General features: G+C 41.8%; 1 protein-coding gene across 1 annotated transcript; it reads left to right on the top strand.

Moving 5' to 3' along the window:
- On the top strand, positions 6,235-15,316 carry LOC109846389 (dual specificity protein kinase splB-like). Its single transcript, XM_020415621.1, has 3 exons — positions 6,235-6,316; positions 6,591-8,295; positions 14,826-15,316. The coding sequence occupies exons 2-3, from the start codon at positions 6,772-6,774 to the stop codon at positions 15,309-15,311; spliced, it is 2,010 nt and encodes a 669-aa protein (XP_020271210.1). The 5' UTR covers positions 6,235-6,316; positions 6,591-6,771; the 3' UTR covers positions 15,312-15,316.

Raw genomic sequence — 16,154 nt, 5'->3', positions numbered from 1 at the left:
GTCTACAAACGGCAAGCTCTGCTTAAAACTCGCCAGAGTACTTAGCAGCCGCTATACCACGTACAGGGATGGGCCTTCCCACTCCCCACGATGTGAAGGGAAGGAGAACGATGTTCCGAGCCCCTCAAATGGTCGCTCATGGTACAAGTGAGCGGCATAGTATCTCCCAATAGTACATAGTCATATCCCATAATTCAAGGAGCAGCCACGCCATCTCTCCTCTATTTAAGAACTTCTTTCGGCCACGGAGAAGAGGTTCAGAAGTTCGGTTGGTTCATAGTTAATTGATTAATTCGATCAGTTAGCTGAACTACGGCTCTCAACCCTCGACGGAGTTGACGACAAGCTCTTTGCATGACCTTTGCACTGTAGCATCATCTTCTAGCTTCGGGCCCTGATCGCCATTGAACTTGGAAATCCAAACTCGACTAACATGAGCTTCTACTACGTATTGAAGCTCACCAGCAACCTCGGTCGAATCGTCCAAGGGAAGCAGACTCGGTGCGAGAACCGAGCGAGGCGTCCTATAACTACCAAAGTCCCCACGTTAAACAAGGAGGGCATTCCCTCCTCTTCTATTATAATTTCGATTCATTAGTTTGTAATAAGTTGTTCTTGTCAATACAAACGAAATCCCTATTTTGGGAGATCAGAATTTTACACCTACACTTATCCATCGTCTACTCCAGTTGACCCTGGGTTACATAATTTGGAGGAGGTGGCCCCGGGGGAGATTGGTACACTCCTTACTCAGAACTTGTCATTTTTTCTTAAAAAATAGGAAAGTAGCCCCACGGTGGGTGCCAAACTATTAATGTCAGATATCACACAGTCAGTTAAAGTCACAGAGTTGTTGGATCGTCGATAGGTTGAACTGTCGAGAGGGGGTCGCTTTCCTTCTTCGATTTTATGCATGGTTCTCAAAGCTCGAGGTGGGCAGATCACCTGCACACACAAAAATCATGGGAGTACGGGGCTTGTTTCCCCCGTGGTACCTCCGACAATCATGTCAGCTGGTGGACTTAGGTGAGGTGAAGGAAGAACGGTGTGCTCTTCTAATTTGTGTCTAGAGAGATTTCAGGTAGTAAGAAAATCCAACCTTTTTTCATGATGAATAGCGTATGTATTTATAGAGGACGCCAAGGGCCGACCAGACATCTAGTGAGAATGCGATTTATGATGATGGTGAGGGGTGGGCTGGAGGCTGAGTCTCCCTCTGCCCGATACGTGTCGATTGGTGAGTGATGGGAGATCACTTCAGTGACATGGGGAATCAGCAGCCGTCGAGGCTTGTCAGCGAGTGACGTGGAGTCACTTCTATGGTATGAGGATCCTGCAACCATCGAGGCTTGTCGGCGAGTGATGTGGAGTCACTTCTGTGGTATGGGGATCCTGCAGCAGTCGAGGTTTATGGGAGATCACTTCAGTGACATGGGGAATCAGCAGCCGTCGAGGCTTGTCAGCGAGTGACGTGGAGTCACTTCTATGGTATGAGGATCCTGCAACCATCGAGGCTTGTCGGCGAGTGATGTGGAGTCACTTCTGTGGTATGGGGATCCTGCAGCAGTCGAGGTTTGTCAACGAGTGACGTGGAGTCACTTCTGTGGTATGAGGATCCTGCAGCCATCGAGGCTTTTCAGCAGGCGATGTGGAGTCAATATGATAATCATAAATAGTAAAATAATGCTAAGAAGTAATGTTCTGAGTCACCCTCAGGGGAAGTGTCGGCTGATCGCTGAGTAGTAATATTTTGCTCGACAGAGTCCGCCTTTCGAGTCGTCTTTGGGGAATGAAGCTGGCTCAACTGAGTTTGTTCTCAGGATAACATGTTTGTAAGAAATAGGGAATACCCTATAACACAAAGGAAACAAGAAATTGAAGTGAATGACTCAGCAATGTGAGGCAAACACTCTTCTCGAGATCAAATCAAAGTTTTATCTCAAGGGAAGCAGGTAATAGGTGCTGGAGAGGCCGCAGATCTGTCGAACTCCTCCTCTTTGTGCTAAAAAACTCATAGATCTCTCTTCCTCCTCTCTGAAATTCATGCTCCTCTGCTGTTCAAAATGACAGGGCTTCACCGACAGCTCCAAATTCCTGATTGCTCATGTATAGGGGCCCTAGGCTTGTATTTATAGCCTCCAAATGTTGTGTTTTTGGATAAGAACTAATGATTAAATCTTATCCTCAGTTAAAATCACTTAACCATATTTAGGGATAGCCTTAAGGTAGTTAGGGAGGTTTAGGAACCGTCAAAACAGATCAAAATAGTCGATAACGCGTCTCGAGAGTTCTAACAGGTGCGAAACACCAATGGTGTTTCTCACCACACGTGCAAAACACCAATGGTGTTTCGCACCACAGGTACAAAACACGGGTTTGTTTTGTCCGTCGTTTCATCATTTCGCACGTTCCGTTGATTTCGTCAACTTGCTTCATGCATTTGCTTGCATCTTTACAGTATCGAATAATCCCATTTGACTCAGATAATGGTATTCATCATCTTCTCTTCATCTCAAGCTACGTACGGAAACCTATAGGTAATTTTTGACGCCTACAAGGTCCCTAGGCGAACATGTCAGCGTTTTCCTGTAGGAACTCTGTCAAGGCTCTTCACAAGGGCTCGAATAGACTAGATCTAATATTCACCGTCTTCAGTCCTCTTCAATCGATTGGTTTCTCTTGAAGCTCTTCCACTAGTGTAGTCCTCTGCAACTCCATTGTTTTCTCTAACTAGAGGCAGACTTTCTTAATGGGCATGGCGTCTTGCACGCCTTTACCCTTGGTCGAGAGCAGGTAGTAGGACCTGGTCTTTCACTGATTTCTTCTGGCGACTCCGACTCCATTAAGAGTTAGGAACTTGACCATCTGGTAGTAGGTCGATGGGATGGCCCGTAAAAGATGAAAGGCAGTTCGGCCTAGGATGACATTGTGGGCTAATTTTAGATCCATCACCATGAACTAGACTTAGACAGTGGATTTCCTAGGGTACTCTCCCACTGTTAAGGGGATAGTGGGAGAGTGATCATCCCTTCGGTCAGAAGAGAGTGGCTGGTGAATTCGATAGGGGTCCTCTACAACGGAGCAGACTGGATTTGTTGATGCCCATCTAGTTAATGGTGTCGACATAGAGGACGTCTACTGAGGTCCCTGTGTCGACCATAATTTGCTTCACTTGATAGCTATCAATTGATACGGTTATGATGATGGGGTCATCATGAGGTTTCTCAACACCTTGCAGATCGGCATCCCCAAAAGACATGGGCTCCTCTGTGTTCGTCCTCTTGTCAACTTGGTCGACCCGCAACTCCCTCTTGGCATATCTTTTTCGAGAGTTGTTGGATGACCCTCCAGCAGTAGGACTACCACTGATCATGTTGATGACCCCCTTGTGGCTGGGCTCCGGGGGTCGGCTATCTTGGCGCGGTCGAGGATGAGGTGACCGCGAGTGGGATCTTCTATCCTACTTGGGTGCATCTTCCCTTCAATCCCGTCGAGAGATGAGGTTCTTCAGGTACCCCCTCTTAATCAGATCCTCAATATCCCTCTTAAAGATATGATAATCATTGGTGAGATGGTCGTGATCCTTGTGGTAATGGCAAAATTACCTCATGTTGTGGTTCTTGGGATTTAACGTCATCTTAGGAGCAAGCTCCTTAAGGTGACCCTCCTTCTGAACCATAGTGAGAGCCGATGCAAGGGATGTGTTGAGGACTATAAGGGCTGGCCTTGGCGGCTGGTCTCTATGTCGGTCCCTCCTATTGGACTGATTGGAACGAGAGTCGACTCTTGGGCGGTCTCTTGGCCACTTTCATCTCACAGGGGGGCTCCTGTCCGACTCTGGTATTGGTGCCACTGCCAGAATTATCGCTAGAGTCGACGGGGTGGTAGAGATAGCTAGTTCTTCTAAGGTTATGGCTGCGAAGGTCTTTGTGGCTCTGGATGGTGCCTTGTAGGCATGGGCATCCTCCATGTCCATATACCCATGAGCCTTGGCCATCAACTACTTATAGTTGGCGACCGACTTCTTGGTAAGCGAGTCGACTAATTCATTGCTATACAGGCCAGTGACGAGTGCAGACATGGCGACCGCACTCCCTGGGTCGTTGACCTCCAACCTCTTTATTTGAAATATTTTGAAGTAGGCTTGGAGGCTCTCTACGGGCCCTTGTCTCATCTAAATCAACACATGAGAGGGTAATTTTTGTTTGGTATTAGCCAGGAAGTGATGGATGAACTTCCAGCTGAGCTGTTGAAAACTACTAATGGACTTCTTCTCAAGAGCATTCCACTAGAGCTTGGCACTCCCTGAAAGAGTGATAGGAAAGCCTCAATAGATGATAGCTTCCGATGCTTGGAGCATGCTCATCATATCATAGTAATTCTGAACATGCTTGGAAGGGTCTCCCTTGCCTTTGTATTTCTCTACATGAGTCATCTTGAACTTCTTACGTGGGGCATGTATAAGGTCGTTTGAGAGAGGGGTGTTCCCCCGATGGCGTATCTGGAGGCCCCAAAGGTAATAGAGGGGGCAGGAGAGGCGCGACGATGGAGGAGAGTCTTAGAGACCACTCTCCTGGCACGATCCACAAGGTGGCCTGGGCCTTGGCTATCATCATAGGCCTCTTGGTGACGAAAATGATGTCAGCGAGACTCGTCAGCACGAGCTGGTCAATGTTATGGTGGGGATGCGTGTTCAATGCAATTCCCTCTTTGTTTGGCAGCAGCCTGAGGAGTCCGAGGCTGGACTACTCGCTGAGCTCCAGTAGGGGTATGAGTCCCAGACCGCTGTTCTCCAGAGGGTGGAGGGTGAGCTGAGGTAGTTCATTGCGCCTGTGGAAGCTAACTAAGAAGTTCGTCAGTAAAGACGACAAATTGCTCTTTGAAAGACTGAGAGAGCATGTAAGTAGTTTTCTCAAGGTGGGCTCGAGTAACGTAGCTCTGGTATCGTTTTACAGGGTGAGACTGGTTGGACCCTTATTCAGAACCTAACATGTTTTCTCAAAAAAGAAAGGAAGCCCGACGGTGGGCGGCAAACTGTTGATGTTAAGTGATCATACAGTCAATATGTATCCGTGTTAGGATGAATTTGTTAAGGATTGATGAGGGGGCCGCTTTCTCACCCCTAACTTTATATCTGGTTCTTAAGCTTGGTATCTGAAAAATCTACACATGTAGAAAATCGTAAGAGGATGGGGTTTGATTCCCCTGTTTACCTCCGACGATCAAGTTAGCTGATGAACATGAATGAGGTCAATAAGAACTTTAAGAGTTCTTGTGTGTGTGCAAATCAAATTTTAGAGAATTTGGATTAAAATCCAGAATTATGGATCCAGTCCAAGTTGAAATAGTACTTGTATTTATACTAAAGTGGTAAGGACAGACTGGTCACTTCGGCCGAGCACTAAGAGGCGGTGGAGAAGTATGGGCCAGCGGCCACGTCAGCACTTGCTTTACAGGTGTCGACCAGTGATTGCGGGGAGGATCACTTCAACATTAAATAAGAAGTGAGTGCCGGTATGGCGGTGCCCCACGTGGTCCGATGAGTCATAAAGGCTATCAGTGTTAGAGTCCTGATGGCACCGGCCAAGCGTTAAATACGATGTTGACACGTTGCCATAGAGAGAAGCACGAGGCGAAAATAGTCCTTTATGTATAAATTACTTCAAAGCTCAGATCATCATGGCAGCAATTAGAGCTCAAGCTAAAGACTTTATGGATCTACTCCTCTATACAAATGGGAGAACCCAAGATTCACTATTCATACTACAGTAAATACTACAGTAGCATTTACTGTAGCATTATTATTGTAGTAAACATGAAAATGGACACTGTGTTTTTTTAAAAATATTGTAGCACACGGGGGGATGCTGTAGCAGAGACAGGATACTATAGCAATTCAAAAAATTCAAAAATTTACTGTAACAGTTATAACCGGGATTACTGTAGTGAAAAAAAAATATGTTATGCTTTACATGGTGTTCACGCTAGTAAATTTTATAGTACAAACGATAAATTTTAAAAGCCAAATCTTGTTCCGAACACATTCTCCAAGAATCCAATTATAAAATATTATCCAAACTACCAAAATTTCAGGGACCCAACTAACCCCACATGCTACAACCCAACAAGAGTACGGTGAGAGAAAAGCAGTGTAACTTTAACAAGCAAAGGTCAAAAACCCAATCCAACAGAAGTATATATAGAATCATTACCAACTAACGGTCAGTACTCAATCAATATTAGCTCCCAAAAATAGAAAGATACAAAGACGATACAATCTTAATCAGTTAATTCCCTTTTTCCATTGATCTTAAAGGTACCATTTTTATTGTTTTCTGCTTGTTTTTATTAGATTATCATTGCTTAAAATTAGAAAAGGCCTCATACCCATTGATTGCGTACAATCATTCCACTTAATTTTGTGACGAAAAGAGATTTTAATATGATCTTTGTGTTAGTGAATGGAAAGAAGAGATGAGTTTGGTCAAAAGAAGAGATTTTATGTGATTTTCGTGTCATTGGCATGGTTTTAGAGATGGGTTTGTAATGGCTTGGCTTTTGTTTTTTCAAAATAATTTATTTTGTTGTAGGTTCTCTATTGAGGAGTTCAATTGGTTTTGGGCATTCAAAGCAATTGTTCATGATGTTATTTGAGGTAAAATAAAGAGGTTTTTTTGGTAGGATTTTCTTAGATGAATCAAGTTTCTACTTCATAGTTGAAGTGATTGATTTCAATTGAATTCATAATTAAATTTAACTAAGTTTGGAAAGATGGAGGACGAGAGTAATTCTTGGGTTAGAAGAGCAAAGTTTTCTCACACAGTATGTCATCTTATAGATTCTTCAAGATTAACCACTGTTCCTCTCTCTGTCAAATCTGATCAAAGTCTAGACTTGAAGTCAAAGAGTACTATACCAAACCCTTCAAATTTAGCATCGATCTCATTACCAAAATCAAACACAAAGAGTTCAATTGCACGAACTTCTAGTCTCCCTCCATTGGCCAAATTGCCCTCCGAATATGATATTGATCAAGAACTAACACCAAGATCTTTACTTTCAGACTCTTTAAAAACTTCCTATGGTTCTCTTTCAGTTGATCACAGTTTAGACTTGAAGCCAAAGATATCTATGCCAAATTCTTCAAACTTAGCACCAATCTCATTACGAACTGATCATGATCGTGTAGCTAAATCAAACACAAAGAGCTCAATTGCACGAACTTCTAGTCTCCCACAATTAAATCAAACAACAAGATCTTCACTTACAGACTTTTTGACAAGTTCCTATTGTTCTCATTCAGTTGATCAAAGTCTAAACTTGAAGCCAAAGAGTTCTATACTAAATTCTTCAAACTTAGTACCAATACTATCACTAACTAATCGTGATCATGTAGCAAAATCAAACACAAAGAGCTCAATTGCACGAACTTCTAGTCTTCCACCTTTAGCCAAGGTGGCTCCCAAATATGCTATTAATCAAGAAGTAAAACCAAGATGTTTAGTTTTAGACTCTTTAATAAGTTCCCATGGTTCTCATTCAATTGACCGAAGTCTAGGCTTAAAGCCAAAGAGTTCTATACCAAATTATTCAACCTTAGCACCAATCTCATCACCGACTGATTGTGATCATGTGCCTAAATCGAACACAAAAAGCTCAATTGTACGAACTTCAAGCCTCCCGCCGCTAAAGCGAACACCAAGATCTTCACTTCCAGATTCTTTGATAAGTTCCTATGCTTCTCTTTCGGTTTCTAGTACTTCAGTGAGGGCTCAACTAGACCGAGATACATTCAAAGAAGCTAAATCTTCTATCAAAAGGACATTCTCAACTCCTCCTCCTGCAAGACCAAGATCTAAAAGAAAATCATTCCTCAAATTGCTCTCTAAAGAACTCCAAGACCATGAGGTTATAAATTCCACATCTCCACAAACAAGCCCTCTTCAGCATTTCTCATCTATGAAAATACCCAACAAGGTTAAAGTTAAACATCAAAAGGAGAAATCTTGGATGAGGTATTTTGATGATGGAGTTGGAAGAGTAACAAGAGTTAGTGCGTTGGACACTACTGAGGAGTGGATGGTTGATCTTTCGAAGCTGTATCTTGGACTCAGATTTGCCTCTGGAGCTCACAGTCGATTATATCATGGAGTTTATAAAGAGAAGCCTGTTGCAGTTAAAATTGTTAGGCAACCTGATGATGATGAAAATGGCCCAATGGCTGCTCAATTGGAGCAGCAGTTTACTAGAGAAGTGAACTTCTTATCTCGTTTGTGCCATCGTAACGTGATAAAGGTACTCTTGCTCTGTATTTGTAACTTCTATTTTGGAGAATGTCTTCGTTTTTCTGATTATTCTCTAAATTTGCACTGAACTGGATGTTTTGTTATAATGTGTCAATTCAATATTGCCAGAGTTGAGCTATAATACTATTTATAATATCCAAAATGTGATTACTATCAATTCAATCAAGAATCCGGATTTCAAATTGAAAATCTGTACGGTGGAATGAGATCTAGTATACATCAGCTATCTAGAAATAAAATTTCAAAGAATTTCAATATGTTTTACCCATGTCTTAAGTCATGAAAATCAATATTTCAGAATTTTCATGAAGTTGCTTAATCTTTTGTTCCTTGATATATGATAAAAAACACAAAGAAATCATTCAAGATATTGTTTTAGGTACTCCATGTGTTCTACAGCACATCCCACGGTATGGATTTTTAATTTGAGAACAAATACCAATTGATAGTATCCACATCTAGGATATTAACCCTTACTTCTGTGCATTGTAAGACAAATTAATAATTTTCCTAATTCTTAAGAGCCAATCTTTAAGGAAAGAACTTTTTATGAACTCTTATTGTATACAGAATTAACATTTGCAACTACAACCTGATGTGTTCATGAAAAATTAATCCCAAACCTTTTTTCAAAAAAATAACTAACTTATTTCAGTTATGCTTACCCTCTCATACGACAAAATATTAATTAAGTGCCCATGATATGTAGTACATTTTCACATCATGATTTCCTTCTCTCTACTTTGCAAAGACTATGAATGCTACATTGTTATTGCTTTCAAAAGTTTTGCTTGTAATCTTTGTTGATCACAGTTTACATAACCAGTGAGATATGAAAAGAATAATCTTCTCCTATAAATCTTAGTTTAGAGATTATGTTTATTGATGATAAGGAATTAAATTCCTATTAATTAATAAGCTATTGATTATTTTTTTTTTTTACATGTTGTTGGTTTTGGTCGTGTGAAGAACGAAACCTGAAACAATTCTGCGAGGCTGAAAAATCTCGGGTCGGTCGACCGACGGAGGAGATCCGGTCGACCGAAGCGACTATAGGAAACGAGGCTGGAAACAGTGCTCTGGCCGGTCGACCGAGGGCCTTGATCCGTTCGACCGATAACATGCACGAAAACCCTGTAAAATAATGGGTTCTGGCCGGTCGACCGACACCCATGGTCCGGTCGACCGGAATCGGGTTTTTTAGTTTCCTAATTCGTTTGGGAAACTGTTTTGGGCCAGGATGCTATATATACCTAAATGATTTTAGGGTTAAAAGCAACATAGAATAAGAGGGTTTTGAGAGAATTCTTTCAGAGAGATCTTAGAGAGATAAAAACCTATTTGTGGGTATTGTAATCTTCTTCAATTAATCTAGTTTTTGTTGTGTGGCTCTCGAGGATGTAGGCACATTTGTCGAACCTCGTTAAATCTGATGTTCTCTGGTTTTGTTTAATCTTTCATGCAAGTTTTTCTTTTATTTGCTGTGATTTCCTGTTTGTCTACTTTCGACACAATCCGAAAGGGTACGGGTTCGATTGTATGATTCGAATCCCCAACAATTGGTATCAGAGCACATCGGGTAGAAAATTTGTGCGAGAGACATGGCAGAGGAAAGAAAATCAAAGATCCAGAAGTTTGATGGATCACACTTTGCCTACTAGAAGTCACAGATGGAGAACTATCTGTACCAGAAGGATCTTTACCATCCGTTGATGGGCATGGCTAAGGGAAAAAAGAAAGAGGAATCAAACGAGGACTGGAAAATACTGGATCAGAAGGCTCTAGGGTAGATCCGATTATCGCTCACTAAATCAGTCACCCATAATATTTTGAAGGAGAAGACGACGGTGGAGCTTATGGAAGCGCTCGCGAAGATGTACGAGCAACCGTCAGCCGCAAATAAGGTGCATCTCATCAAGACGCTATTCAACATCAAGATAGGAAGGCTTTAGGGCAAATCCGGTTGTCGCTCGCTAAATCGATCACCCATAATATATTGAAGAAGAAGACGACGGTGGGGATTATATAAGCGCTCGCAAAGATGTACAAACAATTGTCGGCCGCAAACAAGGTGCATCTCGTGAAAACGCTCTTCAACCTCAATATGACAGAAGGATGCTTCTTCATGATGCACCTCAGTGAGTTCAACATGATTGTTGATCAACTTATCTCCGTTTACATCACGTTTTATGACGAAGTGCAGGCCCTATTAATTCTATCGTAGTTGCTGGATTGTTAGACAGGTTGCGTGACCGTAATTAGCAACTCGGCGGGGAAGAAGAAGTTGAAGCTGGACGAGGTTGTTAGCATAATTATATCCGAGGAGGTTAGAAGGAAATCGTTCGAATCAGAAGGTTCAAGTTCAACCCTAAATCTCAAACAGAGAGGCCGAAGCCAGAAGAAGGGTAACCAGAACAGGAATCGGTTAAAGTTAAAGAAGAAGAGGTCGAACTCGAATGTTAGGTCTATCAAAGGGAATTGTTAGAATTGCAGCCAAGAGGGCTATATGTATTCAGTCTGTAAAGTGCCAAAGAAGGATGCGAACGAGTAGGAGACTCACATCGTGCAAGATGCCTTGATCCTTGCTATGGATAGCGATTCTGATTCTTGGGTTATATACTCAGAAGCCTCATTCCACGCCACTGCTAATAGGAAGCTTCTTCAGAACTATGTAATAGGAAACTTTGAGAAAGTGTACTTAGGGGATAACGAACCTAGCAGTATTGTTAGAAGAGGTGACATGCAGATTCAGATGAAGGGCTCTAAGTGGAATCTGAAGAATAGCAGACACGTACCGAAGCTAAAAAGGAATCTTGTTTTGGTTGGCTAGCTTGGAGTAGAAGGCTATGTTTCAACATTCACCGAGAATTCATGGAAAAACTCTGACGATACTATGGTGGTTGCCCGAGGTAACAAAACAGGAACGCTCAACCTCACTTTACATGTGAGTGACACCCTTACAGTTGTAGCTGACAAGGAGAGTGCAGATCTGTGGCACAATAGGGTGGGACACATGAGTGAGAAGGGAATAAAGATTATACACTCACAGGAAAGCTAACCAGTATCGATTCAGTAGAAGTTGGTGTTTACGAGGATTGTATCTACGGGAAGCAGAAGAGGGTTAGCTTTGAAAAAAGTGAAAGATTACCTAAAGCTCAGAAGCTAGAGCTTGTTCATACAGGCGTATGGGGTCCAGCTAGCGTGTCTTCTCTTGGCGGTTCAGCGTACTATGTCACCTTTATCGACGATCACTCGAGGAATGTGTGGGTATACTTCATAAAGCACAAGTCAGAGGTGTTTGGGATCTTTAAGAAGCGGAAAGCCATGGTGAAGAATGAGACAGATCTGAAGGTGAAGTGTCTGGGATCAGACAACGGTGAAGAATACGAGCTGGAGGAGTTCAAGTGGTTTTGTTCTCTAAATAGAATTCGTTTGGAGAGGCCTGCTCTAGGAACGCTGCAACAGAACGGTGTTGCAGAAAGGATGAACATGATATTAACGGAGCGTACGAGGTGCATGTGTCTACATGCAGGTCTACCCAAGACATTTTGGGCAGATGCAGTGCATACAGCAGCTTACTTGATTGATCATGGACTATCAGTGCCATTAGATTTCGAGATTCTAGAAGAGGTTCAGAGTGACAAGAAGGTTAATCTCTCATATTTACGAGTATTTGGCTGTGTGACATATATTCATATCAGTGTCCATGTCAGGGACAAGCTAGAAGCTAAGTAACAGAAGTGTACATTCATTAGATACGACATTGATGAGTTCGGGTATCGTTTGTGGGATGAGAATAACAGGAAGATCATCAGGAGCAGAGACGTCGTATTCAATGAGGAGGTGATATACAAGGACAGGGACAATGCTAAGGATAGCCAAAGCAGTGGGAACAGTACTACAGATATAGGTGGATCCGAGTATAAGGATTTGGAGAAACTTTCAGATTGGGGCGATGACATCAGTTCTGACCGAAGAACGGAGGAGACTTTAGGTGCAGAGACGACTACCTAGGGAGAGTAGCTTACGAGGTCATCCAGGGTACCCAAATCGAATTCCAGATATCTTTCATCACTAGATTATTTGCTTTTGACAGATAGCGGAGAACCAGAGTGCTATAAGGATGCTATGCAAGTGAGTGAATCTCAGCAGTGGGAGCATGCGATGCAAAAAGAGATAGATTCTCTACACACTAATGAGAGATAGGAGTTAGCCCAGCTACCTGCATAGAAGAAAGCCTTATATAACAAATAAGTCTATCTGGTCAAGTAGGAGAGTGATGGAAGCAAGAGGTATAGGGCCAGATTAGTCGTGAAGGGGTTCCGACAGCAGGAAGGAGTTGATTATATGGAGATAATTTCCCCCGATGTGAAGCTTACAACCATTAGAGTGATGTTGAGCTTAGTAGCTACAGAAAATTTCTACCTTGAGAAGTTAGATGTGAAGATTGCCTTTCTTCATGATGACTAGGATGAAGAAATCTACATGAAGCAACATGTTGATTTTATAGAAGAAGAAAAGAAAGAAATTACGTGTAATCTCAAGAAGAGCTTGTACGGATTTAAACAGGCTCCGAGACAGTGGTACAAAAAGTTCGACAACTTCATGCAGAGCAATGGCTATGGAAGATGCAATTCAGATCATTGTTACTATTTCAAAGATTCGAGTCCAGCTATATTGTGTTATAATTGTATGCTGATGACATGTTAGTTGCAGGACCGTGTTTAGAGGAGATAAACAAATTAAAGAAGCAATTAGCGAAGGAATTTGCTATGAGTGATCTGGGTGCAGTGAAGCAAATTCTTAGGATGCGAATCAGTAGAGATGAAGCTGAAGGGGCGTTAAAGTTGAGTCAATTTGAATACATCGAGAAAGTAATTTAGAGATTCAACATGGAGAATGCTAAGCCCGTCGGCATGCCGCTTGGAAGTCAATTCAAGCTATCTGATGAGAAATCATCCAAGACAGATGCAGAAAATGAGTACATGAGCAGAGTGTCATACTCATCAGTCATTGGTAGCCTTATGTACGCGATAGTTTGCACAAGGCCGGATATGGCCCATGTAGTTAGAGTTGTTAGCAGGTTTGCAAGCAATCCAGAAAAGCAGCATTGGGAGTCCGTGAAATGGATATTACATTACTTGAGAGAGACTACAGATATGCCATTGTGTTTCAGGAGGAAAGAGTTGGTACTATGGGGATACGTGAATACAGATTTTGTCGATGATCATGATATAAGATGAAGCACTATGGGGTATGTTTATACTTTGGCGTCGATAGTAGTGAGCTGAGTCTCACGTTTGCAGAAGATAGTAACATTGTCCACGACTGAGGCAGAGTATATCGCAGTGACTGTAGCCAGCAAGAAGATGATTTGGTTGACCAGGTGTCTAGAAGAGTTGGGTTTGAAGCAGGGGAACAACGTTCTTTATTGTGATAGCCAGAGTGTTATATACATTACCAAGAATCTAGTATATCATGTCAGAACGAAGCACATCAACGTACATTACCACTTAATACGCTCGCAGATTGTGGACGGCAAGTTACAATTGGAGAAGATTTTAGAGAGCCAAAATCCTGCGAATATGTTGACGAAAACAGTGACTATCGACAAACTAGAGTTGTGCGTAACTTCAGTTGGCTTTCATGTGTAGAAGATGAAGGCGAAGGGGGAGCCACACCAGGAGGATCGGCGGGATCGCCGAGATGATATTGATTGAAGAATAAATTTTTCGAGTAGGAGAAGATGCTACCGAAGATAGCGGGAGTTCGGGAGAGCTCGTTGAAGGCGGTTTCGTCTCCAAGTGGGAGATTGTTGGTTTTGGTCGTGTGAAGAACGAAACCTGAAACAATTCTGCGAGGTTGAAAAATCTCAGGTCGATCGACCGACGGAGAAGATCAGGTCGACCGAAGCGACTGCAGGAAACGAGGCTGGAAACAGCGCTCTGGCCTGTCGACTGAGGGCCTTGATCCAATCGACCGACAACATGCACAAAAACCCTGTAAATTAGTGTGTTCTGGCCGGTCGATCGACACCCATGGTCCGGTCGACCGGAATCGGTTTTTCCAGTTTCCTGATTCGTTTGGGAAGCTGATTTGGGCCAGGATGCTATATATACCTAAACGATTTTAGGGTTAAAAGCAACATAGAAAAAGAGGGTTTTGAGAAGATTCTATCAGAGAGATCTTAGAGAGATAAAAATCTATTTGTGGGCATTGTAATCTTCTTCAATTAACCAAGTTTTTATAGTGTGGCTCCTGAGGAAGTAGGCACGTTTGCCAAACCTCATTAAATCTGGTGTTCTCTGGTTTTATTATTCTTTCCTGCAAGTTTTTTCTTTTATTTGCTGTGATTTCCTGCTTGCCTACTTTCGGCACAAGATCCGGAAGGACAAGGGTTGTGTGTTCAACCCCAACACATGTTCTTCATTAACTAGAATAGTTCTCATTCATATAAGTTTCACAATTAACTAGTAAAAGATATACAACTTTACGTAATTCTCTATGTATATAATGCAGCTGGCGGCAGCATGTAGAAATCCACCGGTATTTTTCATTGTTACCGAATATCTCTCCGGAGGTTCTCTAAGAGCGTTCCTTCACAAACTTGAGCACAAAACCCTTTCAATGGAGAAACTGGTTTCGATTGCTCTAGACATTGGCCGTGGTATGGAATATATTCATTCCCAAGGGATTATTCACTGTGACCTGAAACCTGAAAACGTTCTATTTGATGATGAGTTTTATGTAAAGATTGCTGACTTTGGGATAGCTTGTGAGGAGGTACATTGTGATGCATTAACAGAAGATACTGGAACGTTGCGTTGGATGGCGCCCGAAATGATTAAGCATAAACCATATGGTCGAAAGGTTGATGTCTATAGTTTTGGATTAGTTTTATGGGAGATGGTAACAGGAAGAATACCTTATGAGGACAAGTCACCAGCTCAAGCAGCATTTGCTGTGGTTGACAAGGTATTATTCTTGTTCCTATTGTTATTTTAGGTTTTTTTTTTGTATTCAGGACTCCGTCAAAATTTATCTTCTCTTTGCTAGAGTATAAATTACAACCTTCAACCCTTATTATTACTTCGAAGTTTTGGGATGGTGGAAGGGTTGTTCTTTGACATGGTATCAAAATAAACCTAGGTTTTACTGCTACGATGTTTTAAAGTGGATTTAAAAAAAATGATAACTCTATGTGAGTCCACAAATTTTTAAAGGGGATTAAAAAAAAAAGATATCTCTGTATGTCCAGGTTTTAGCCTATGTAAAGAGCATTCAACCTGTAGCGGCAATGTTAAGAACATAAAGTTATAACAATCAATATTGATCATGACTTTAGAGTTTTGGTCTAGTGGAAGGGTCCATTGACACTTTTTATCTGCATGGACACAAAGATAAACCCATTATCTAGTTCTATATTACACAAGGCATCAATGTTTTTGTCGGCAGAACTGTCTTTTATTTTTTATTTTTGATATTGTTATCCTTCTAATATCTATTGCCTTGATGACTTAAGAACACTATCATTAGATTAAATAACAACACCATAATTTATCAAAACACCTAGTTACCACAATGTTACCTGTTATACAAGTTATTTTTTTCATTCTTTTAGTTGTATGATGTCGATGTCTTCATAAGACAGAGGCAAATATTTTCATATATGCGAATAGGCTGATAAAAGAGACCCGAGTTTTGGCAGATTGTGAAGGTTCTAGAAGAGTTTGAATTGGCCCTCGTCCGGGATGGCACTCTCAGTTCAGTTAAAAGCTTAAATTGCCAATAGCATAAGGAGCAGCTAATCAATTGGATTCAAAAGCTTTAACTTCTCTCATCCAATGG

This window comes from Asparagus officinalis, chromosome 6 (assembly GCF_001876935.1).
Source record: "Asparagus officinalis chromosome 6, Aspof.V1, whole genome shotgun sequence".
Classification (NCBI taxonomy): domain Eukaryota; kingdom Viridiplantae; phylum Streptophyta; class Magnoliopsida; order Asparagales; family Asparagaceae; genus Asparagus; species Asparagus officinalis.
The sequence above is the reverse complement of the archived record's forward strand: the minus strand, read 5'-3'. Positions and strand labels throughout refer to the sequence as shown.